This window comes from Setaria italica, chromosome VIII, assembly GCF_000263155.2.
Source record: "Setaria italica strain Yugu1 chromosome VIII, Setaria_italica_v2.0, whole genome shotgun sequence".
Classification (NCBI taxonomy): domain Eukaryota; kingdom Viridiplantae; phylum Streptophyta; class Magnoliopsida; order Poales; family Poaceae; genus Setaria; species Setaria italica.
In genome coordinates, this window is record NC_028457.1 from 2,960,990 (window position 1) to 2,971,093 (window position 10,104).

Consider the following 10,104-nt stretch of genomic DNA (forward strand, 5'->3'; position numbering starts at 1 on the left):
GATAGCCATTGTCTGAGCTGATTCTGAGCCTCTGAAGCATTACTCTTATCTGATTCTTGTGTTATCACTCGTTGCATGCCAACATTCAGAGGTACTAGATCACTTGATTCTAACTGAAGCCAACATATATGAATATATCCTACAGGGGCAGAACTATCCACAATGTCATCCAGCACATGGTGCTTCCAGTGAGTTTTCAATGTGCTAGGTTTACATATACATTATTGCAGTAGCCAAAACCAATACTGAATTATACTACATACTAATTGGCCAACTTCTACCACATACACTTCCAAGTTCCAATTCCAATATACCCCTTTCACATATTGTACTGTATACCCCCCCAATTCCTATGATCATCTACATATAAAATCTTGTACAATGTTTAATTTGGGTATCAACTAGTTGGCTATCATCCTATACCTATATACATCGCCCCATAATATATCCCATCTTTTCATGCCCAAAACCTATAGTCCAAGCTTAACTGCATGCTTAAACATGTAAGCATGTTTAGGCCTGAACCTTTTATTTCTATACAAGCCCTAAATCGATTAATCGATGGATGGAGTGATTAATTAATGGCATGGACCGCTGCTACGCTACCAGCTAGGCGACGAAGTCCCTCATGAGCTGCGCCGCGAAGGACTTGGTGCTCTGCATGTTCATGTCGTAGCCGCCGGCGCCGCCGTGGCTGCCGCCGTCGCCGCCGGCGCTGCTGCCCATGAGGAACGACGCCGTCTGCTCGGCGCCGCCGCCAGCGCCGTGCGGGAGGCCGAGAGTCAGCGACACCCCGCCGTTCCCGGCGAACGCGAACGGCTCCGAGCCGAACTGCCCGTACGGCCCCGGGGCGAAGAGGGAGTACCCGCCGCCGTCCTGGTGGTGTTGGTCCCTGGCGCCGGCGCCGCCGCCGCCGCTCTCCATGAACTTCATGAGCAGCTCACGGTGGCTCACCTCCTCGTGCTGCTGCCTCGCCGCCGCCGCGGCCTGCGCGTGCAGCGCCGCCATGTCGTGCACGTGGTGGCTGTGGAACGGTGCCCCCGGCTCGTCTCCCCTCGCCTTCTTGAGCCTGCGCTCGACGTCGTCGGCGTCGTCACCCTCGTCTTCGTAGAAGCCGGGGTGCGCCGTGTGCTGGTCCCCGGCGAGCTCGAGCAGCGTGGAGCCGTGGACGCCGCCGCCGACGCCCTTGGCGGACGACGCGCCCTCCGCCCCCACGCGCCCCGCGGCCTTCGACATGGCGGCGCCGCTGCCGCCGTCCGCCCTCGGCGTGACGCCGTCGACCCCGTTGCTCGTGTCGCCGCTCTTGGTCCCGCCGCCGGACTTCCCCTCGTCGTTGCCGCCGTCCTGGTCCTTGGTCTCCTCCAGGTACATCTCCTCCACCATCGGCTTCCACAGCCGCACCCTCGCGTTGATGAACCAGTTGGACACCTAATAAAGATCAAATTTTTCACAGTTTTACTTAAACCATCGCAATAGCAGTAAAATCGATCAAGCAAGAACACGGACGATAGGAATTAAAACAAAAGGATTCACGGTTTTACTGGCTCACCTGGCTCCTGGTGAGTCCGGTTTGCTTGGCGAGCATGATCTTGTCCGAATCCTTGGGGTATCTGCGTGACAACACACAGGGATCCATGAGGACCAATCAGCGTCCGACACGATGAGGCGAGACCAGTTGCATTGCATGCATATGTCGCCAATCGCCATGGACACGAAAGCGAGCAAGAAATGCAAAGAGCCAAAGAGCGAGCAATGGAGTTGCTCGTAGGGCTCGCGGGCCCCACGTGTCGAGCTCTCGAGCAACAAGAGAGTACAAGGCTCATGATGAGCAATGGAGCTATAGCAATGGCGGAGTGGAGTGAAGTGAGAATTGAAGGGAGATAAGTAATGAATAGCTTACGGGTGCAGGAAGTGCTCGAAGAGCCATGCGCGGAGGATGGAGACGGAGCGCTCGGGAAGGCCGCGCTGGGGCCGCCACGCGCCGCCCTGCATCATGCCGAGCTGCTGGAGCGCGCGCTGCTGCCGGAGCTGGTGGTCGATGTAGCGGAGGCGGGAGCCGACAGTGCGGCCGCCGGCGGCGACGGCGGCGTCCGCGTCCTCGCCGAGGGCCCGGCTCGCCGCGCGCACCTGCGCCGCGATCGCGTCCCGCAGGCACCGGAACTGCCGCGAGATGGTGCGCAGCGCCAGCGCCGTGTACGTCCGCGCCGACCCGGCACCCGCCGCCGCCTCGAACGACGCCGACACCGCCTGCATCTGCCCGTGGTACTGCCGGTACCGCTGCTCCACCTGCCACGGCACACATCGACATGGACCCAACAAACATCAGAATTAAACAATCATTAATCAGGGCGTGCTAGCTGATTAAGTAGTTGATTAGTGTCCTAGTGATGATCCAACGAACTGTTTGTTCGTTAACGGACTCTATCAATGCTGATCGGTGCAAATCACAGCCGCATGCAACCGCTCCTAAGTTTTTATTACATCGCAAAAAATGTTTTTTAATCTTTTGTACTGGTGGCTAGAGTACAGTGTACACTCATTAAGCAGGCTATTGCAGACAAAAAGAGACACACATTTGATCAAGCAAAGAATTGAAGCTTGTTCGTACTGGCATGGACAAAAAGGACAGCCAAAAGAATGGCACTAGTTCATTTTATTTTATCTGTACAATCATGGGTGCATGAATAAACTAGCATCGATCCTATCTGAAAAATATTGTTAACAAACCTCCACTTGCTATGTTTCATTTAGATGAGATGGTAGAGGATATGGTTTTCTTCATTGCCACTTGTTAGTTTCATATATTCATTTGTAACTAAACTTCTAATAAAATTTAGTTTCATATATTCATGTACAACTTATCTTCTACCACACTTTATTCGGTTTATATTGTTTTCAGCTTCTTCCTAAAAAATATACCGTGTTCACCGTATTGTTAGAACTGATTTTTTTTTAGTGTAAACCCGTAGCCGTAGACAATTTTGTGCGTAAAAAAAGAAGAAGTGGTCACAAGCTAGGTGTTCAAGAATCTAATTATGGGGACTGGGAATAAATCACATAATAACTATTTTTTGAGAGGTGCAAATCACACAATTAAAGGGCCAATAATTGGAACTAGCAAATTGTTACAATATGCATGTTTGATTAAGAGAATGATTTAAATTAAAGTGGATGGAAGTTTGGAATATATATCCAGGAAACTGAATTTAAAGTTGGACACTGTTCCAACAACTTGTGTCACTCATCTTTCAGAAAAAGAAACAGCAAAACAAAGATAACCGAAAAGCAAATGGCTCGTAGCCTTTAAATATAACGCTGTCTAAAACTGTAGAGGCAACCAAACAGCAAAACACCACCAAATATCTCTGCCAACCAAATTTAGACGCAATATTAAATTCTCGCAGATAATAACAAAAAAAAAGTTCATCGAAATCAAGAACTCACAATGATTCAACAGCAATTGAAACAAGTTTTCTTTTTTTCTAAAATATCTTAGAAAAAGGAGAAAAAATATCAAATGGGAAAATGAACAATTAATCCTGCTGAATTATGCTACTGACCTCGTCAAGCATGTTGATAAGCTTGCTCTTCTTCATCTGCAGCTCCTGCCGCTCCGCCGTGGACAACTCCGGCGCCGCGCTGCCGCTCTTCGCCCCGCCGCCGTCCTCGGTGCCGCCACCGGAGACGCCCTCCGAGTCCTCCTTCTTCTTCACCGCCGACAGGCTCTTGGTCGCGGCCTTGGCCTCCTCCACGCCCTTGCTGACGCTCACCACCTCGTCGAGCAGCTCCTGCGCTGCCTTGAGGTACTTGGAGCTCATCACCATCTGGCCCTGCGACGTGGCCGACGCGCCCACCAGATGGTACTTCCCCTCGTCGGCGCCTCCCACGGCGGCGACCGTGACCGGCGGCGCCTCGCGGGACGACAGGCTGAGCACGGCGCTGACCCCCGCGGCGCCGGGAGTCTGCGCCTGCGGCGGCGACATGTCGGCGGCGCCGCTCGTGGCCGGGGCCCAGAGGTTGTAGCCCGCCGGTGGCGCCTGCAGAGGGATGCCGACGAAGTGCTGCTGCGCCGCCGACGGTGACTGCTGGTGGTGGCCGAAGGACGCCGGGGTCATGGTGCTGACCGCCGAGTTGAGGAGCATCATGTTGGCCGGGCCGGGAGGGGACGCGCCGGCGTCAGCGTAGCCGGCGGTGTAGCTCGGGTTCATGAGGTACAGCGTCTGCAGGCCGTCGGTGCTGGCCTGGATGTCCGTGCCGGCGCCGCCGTGGTAGTACGCCGCCATCTCCGATGGATCGACGCCGCCCAAAAATCTTGGCTTTGTGCTTCAGTGCACCGAAATTCTCCTCAATTAGCTTCAGTGAAAGATCACAAGCTTGTGGTTTCGCCTGCGTGCCAATAATTAAGAAGAAGAATCGAACAGGTTAACACTTCGGAACAAGGAAACAAAATTTTAACCAAAATAAAAAGAAACAAAATACCAGAGCAAGGATTCGAGGAAATTGTGGAAGAACTGGATCCATGAAAGAGAGGTGTAGAGTGAGAGAGAGATGCAGGGTGCAGCAGGTATATATGCATGGAAGAAGAGGAAGAACACTAGCTGGATATATCTGGCTGTAGCTCTAGAAGAGGAGAGAGGATGAGAGAGATGTGGAATAGGCATCAGTATCAGAAAAAAATATATTAATAAGAAAAAGGCAGGCATCCATCTTCATCAAGTGATTTAACAAAGAAACGGTGCACAGATGTCAACACAAGCACACACACATACACATCACTCAGCTCGCGCACCATCTATCTCTCATCATCTCTCTCTATATATCTACCTGCTTCTCATATTACCTCAAGAATTGATGCAGCTCATGAGCTCCTGCACGTGCTGTCCCTTGCTTCGCATAAGAAAATTATCTTACTGCGTCTCTCTCTCCTCTCTCTCTCTAGGAGATAAAAAAAAAGAGAAGGTCGTTGAAGATCCTAGCTAGAAAGAGGCAGCAAGAGGAAGGGAGATAGGAGGAGCAAGAAGAAGGTTGATGTAAGAGTACCAAGGTATCAAGAGCATGAGATCACTCATGTCAGTGTTGAGTACCTGCAAGAGTTCCTTTATTTCCCTTTTGCTCTCTCTCTCTCTACAGAAGGCACCGGCCTATATATCACTCCTCCCTGCTTCCTCTCTCACCTCCTCCAGCTGAAAGGGAAAGAGAAGAGATAGGGGGAGAGAGAGAGAGAGAGAGAGAGAGAGAGAGAGAGAGAGAGAGAGGGAGAGGGAGGGAGACCAGCTAGCAGGCCAATTAGCAAAGTCTTTTAGAGAGAGAAAGAGGGATGAAAAAGGGCAGTGGAGGAGGGATACCCACCTCCCACTTCCAATATTATCCTCTCACAACCCCCACACAACTTTTCCCCCACTTCCCCTTTTTTATTTTTTTTCTCTCTAGATTTCTAGCTAGCTACAAGATTTTTCTCCCTCTCTCCCTTACTTTCTCTCTCATCTGCCAATGAAAGCAATTTAGGTGTGCACACCCATCTGTACAGTTTTGGCCTTGGCTGACAAGTTTGAGCACACAACACAATCACTCAAATATTAACCGCGGATTAATTTTGCGTACTGTTACAAACTCAATCAACACTAATATTTGATTGCCAATAGATACAGTTTTATTAGAAATTAACTACGGTGGCCTCATCCTCAGTTTTTCGACAGAAGATTGTACAAAAAGAAAGAAATTTTTATTTTCCGCAAGCACAAGGTTGTATCTATATTATACATAGGAGATATTTTGACGAATAAACAAAGTAGTAGTGCCATACAAGAAATCATTTCAAAGAAACCATTATTGAACCAACTGAATTGAGGAGTGTTTTCCATAGGAAAGGTACCACACAATGTTTTGAACTTTGAAAGTCCATGTGATTTGACACACTTTTTTCTCCTCATCATTAGTTGCAGAGTTGTGCAGAGAGAGAGAGAGAGAGCCGCCATAGTACTACTCTGAGAGAGAGAGAGGGAGAGAGAGAGAGAGAGAGGGAGAGAGAGAGAGAGGTTTGATAGGGATTTATATGTCAGGGTGTGTGTACTATTGGCACAAGGTGTGTACGTAGGCCATAGGGCACATGAATTGAGATAGATATGGTGAGAGATGGATGACAGACGGTCTGCCAATGTACACTGACCTCCTGCATGCCCTGACTGGCACAGCTGCTTGTGTGTGTGTCAGAAGAACTAGGAAATGTCCACGTCTAGGCCTTTGCTATCTCACTTTTTTTTCCTTTGCCTTTTGGAACCTGTCTAGGTCACAATTTTAATACACTACTTGTACTATACATATACTTGTATGTGTGTGTGTGAGAGAGAGCTATGCTTGTGTTCCTTTTGCTTTTTCCCTTTTTGCCCTCTCACTCTCCAAAGCCCAATCTTCTGGGCATGTATTGACTGTCTTTGATGCGTGGCCTTTTGTTTGTTAGGGTATTTGTTTATGCACTAGTCTATTTCACATCTTAATCTTCCTGCTAAGTGAAGCTAGCATCATGCATGATAGTCTTGTCTCTGCACTAGTGGTTAAGATATTAGTTTGGGTTTTTTCTCTTATGTCAGGTGATGGAAGGCTTCAGAGGTAAAGCGATTGAAAGCTCAGGAATCCAAAACCAGTTGCCTACATCCTGGAATTGATTGTTATTCCAGGAAGCTGGTATATTCATTTTCAGCTAGCACATCAACAAACTTTGCAATGCAAAATGACATTTTATTTGACAATATATTATTTCTCAGCTGTTCACTTGATTACAATCAATAGTTCTAGATATCTATTTGTATGAGTGATAATGGGAAATATGTTTTGACAAATATTCAAGAATATATATTGTTCTTTATGCGACTAGGTTAGCTAGCTAGCTCTAGTGTGTATGTATTAATTTATAGTTTCCATGTTTCATCAATATAATCCATTACGAAGCCAATGTGTTCCACGATCATATATGATAAGAAATAGAGCTGAAAAGTTATGTAATTATCAAAGAAAAGGATGTCCTATGATCCAGAAACATATCATTTCTGCTTGTGCACACAAAAAGGGAGTGATGTTCATGTCAATGTTGACAATCAGCATCATCAGCCTCTTACGCATGACATTACCTACGAAGTTAGTCATAGTCTATCAGTTTGACCTGTTGGCAAATGCACAATATTTAATAACTGCATCAAGAAACTAAGCACAAGTAACATATGCATCTAGCTATAGAATAGAATAACTTTTGTGATTACTCATTAAGAACAATCCATTCCCGCATTCCAACCTAGTTTGCACATATCTATATATAATTGAACCTTGATAACACGACACATGATCCACATTTGTAGGTACATGCAAGATTGTAGGTACATGCAAGAACATTCCTGAACATATTCTTTGATATAACTGGGTGTGTATTGGGTAGATAGATCGATGTTGAAATTTCCTCAAAAAAGGCCCAAAAGGTTGCAAAAGCAACGGAAGTGAAAAGGTTGTCCAACCTTGCATGAAAATGATGTGTCTTTTGTATTATATTTTATTTGTAAATGATGAACATGGATATGTCAGTCATGCAAATACTAACAGAATGTATTCCTTTTGAGGAACTAACATAATGCATTCTTATAATTGTAAACACAATGCTTGTTTTGAAGATTTTGATTAATTCTATCTACCCCCAATGCATCAAAATTTTCAAAAATTATGCTACCACTCTAAAACATATAAATGTAGTTGATATCTACTCAAATATTAGTATATGTATCGCATCTTCTCTCTCTCTCTCTCTCTCTCTCTCTCTCTCTCCATCCACTGCTTCCACGGTAGCTATAGCTTAACAATCACTTGTACACATATTTTCATCATATATATTTAGCATGGCCATAGTAAGCCGTTTACAGGCTTACTTTATTTTTCTTGCAATATAGGAAGTTATCACACTTTTGTTATTATTCGTCATAGACTAAACTCTAGACATTCGATGTTGTCTAATGCTTAGTGTTACCATTGGCGTGGTGCTAACATAGATGAAAATGTAATAGATCAAGAACGGAGGGAATCAAAGCGAGGTGGGCCCTCTACACTATAGAAAGTGTAAATTGGGTGCAGCATTATCACTTTGCTTGGTGCATATTCTTTTCCAAAACCCTTTCTTATACGCAATCGGATCTGTCTCATTTGCTGATATTTATCCGCCCTCTTGAAGTTCCAGCCACGTAACCCTAATCCCTATTCCATTCCTTTTCCACTCCCAACATAGTGAAGCCTCCCGCTCATCGTCCCTTTTTTTCCACCTTTCCATGCATGCTTTTTATCGTTTTGTTATCTTGCTACAAGACGCATTCTCTATATTGACCTACCACACGTCTTTATCGATTTTGCTGGCAATTTGGTGTGGTTGTCGTGATATATAGTAATACTAAACCAAAGTATTTCCCAACAATTTCGATAACACAAATTTGCAGTTCTATTATACTGCTACATCGGTAGTTGTACCTAAATATATATATATATTAGTATATGTGAAAATTGGCATATTAATCCAAATTAATCTTATATAATAATCTAGCAAAGGAGGTATTGAAAGAAAGGAAAGAAAGTAGTTTTCTTGAAAAAAATGTGCTTATGCAAAGAAGATATTTGTACAGTGGCCATATTTAATGGTGCTGTACCAATTAAGAGACATGAGAACGCAAATGAACGGAAAATAATAAAAAAAAATCTTCCAGCCCCGGCGCGCACGGCCGGGCCGCGTCGCATGGGGTGGTAACGCTGACACGTCGCCCCAGCCCGCTCCGCACCTGCCCCTCGCCCGCTCGCGCTCACTGGCAGCTGGGCCCTACGATTACCGGGTCCCACCCGTCATAGCCGCCGGCACCTGCCCGGTCGCTTTTGGTGGTGGGCTTCCCCACGTGCCAACCACCCTGACGGAGCCGCGCACCCGCGCGTGGCCCACCGGGCCCCACCCATTTACTCCGTTCACACAGCGCTAGTGGGGACACGTGTCGACGATTGATTGACCCCAGCAGCCACAAACGCAGCGAGAGAGGAGCCCGAGGGCGTCCGTGCGCGTGGCCGCAGAGGATCCCGAGGGATTCGGTGGGGGGTGCCGCCGGTTGGCCCGCGCGTCGCCGTCGCGGGCCCCGGGCCGACGGGGAAAAGGTCAAGGGCCCGGCCAACCGGCGGTCGGCAGCTCGGCCCGCGCGTCGCTGTCGCGGGGCCCACGGGCCACTTTCCCCGTTGGCGCCTCCCGCCCGCCGCCTGGCTGGCCCGCCTGTAAGGAATATGTGCGGGGCCCGCGGGGGGAACCGGCCGCGTGGAGCCTGTCTCGCGCCATCTCCTCTCCTTTCCTTTCTTCTCCCACCCCGGTGGGGGCCCGCGTGGATCTCGTGCGGCCTGCGGCTGCGGCGGCCGAGCGCGCACGCCGGAGGAGCGCGCACGAGGCGCGGCGTGTGGCCGTGCGGGATGGGGTGCGGTGGCGTGTCGGCAGGTGAGGGGGGCGTGCGGCGTGGGCGTGGTCCGCCATTGTCGGGGCTCCTTCTCTCTCTCTCTCATCCTCTGCTCCATGCATACAGTTTGGTGATGGAGATTAGCTAGCTAGGGTTTTGGGATTAATGGAGGGACGAGGAGTTTCATGGGCGTCGGTACGTCCGTGCGGTCGATCTCGTCGGCCGGGCACGCGTGCAGGGGCGATGTGAAAGCAGTTCTTGGCCTATCGTTTTCCTAGCCTGCACTCCGATCCTTGGGAATGCAAGGACTCCATGCATGAGATCTTGTCGGTGCCCCCACGGCTGTTTCATCGGCAGAGAATTTAACATTTAACACCGGCTCTCTTGAAGGTTGTTGAGAGCTTGCCTCTGTTTGCATCACGTTGGAGTAGCTTTGATGATCGGCCATGCAGAGTCCGCTTAGGCTGGTGAAAGGTACTCCGTAGTACTGTACATTCTACTTGCGCCCTGCTTGTTTAGTTCATTCTCGAAATGTGGTTACTGATAACACGCGGCGGATTCCGTTGGTACAGCTTCTGCTTAGACTGTAAAAGGAACTATGGACTTCATTTTCAATATACTTGTTGTATAGTGTGGACAATAATTAAAGAGGGCA

At 48.4% G+C, this 10,104-nt stretch overlaps 1 protein-coding gene across 5 annotated transcripts; it reads right to left on the reverse strand.

The window, feature by feature from the left end:
- Positions 1-110: 110 nt before the first annotated feature.
- LOC101771307 (BEL1-like homeodomain protein 1) lies at positions 111-5,303 on the reverse strand. Of its 5 annotated transcripts, none has more exons than XM_022829205.1 (6): positions 5,085-5,302; positions 4,841-4,935; positions 3,561-4,386; positions 1,901-2,286; positions 1,550-1,610; positions 111-1,428 (listed from the first exon to the last, which is right to left on the reverse strand). In XM_022829205.1, the coding sequence occupies exons 3-6, from the start codon at positions 4,281-4,283 to the stop codon at positions 610-612; spliced, it is 1,989 nt and encodes a 662-aa protein (XP_022684940.1). In that variant the 5' UTR covers positions 4,284-4,386; positions 4,841-4,935; positions 5,085-5,302; the 3' UTR covers positions 111-609. The 5 variants fall into 5 exon arrangements, with proteins under 5 accessions (XP_022684940.1, XP_012703953.1, XP_004978744.1 ...); XM_012848499.2 differs by having other exon boundaries at positions 5,041-5,302; XM_004978687.4 differs by lacking the exon at positions 4,841-4,935 and having other exon boundaries at positions 5,085-5,303.
- Between the last annotated feature and the right edge of the window lie 4,801 nt (positions 5,304-10,104).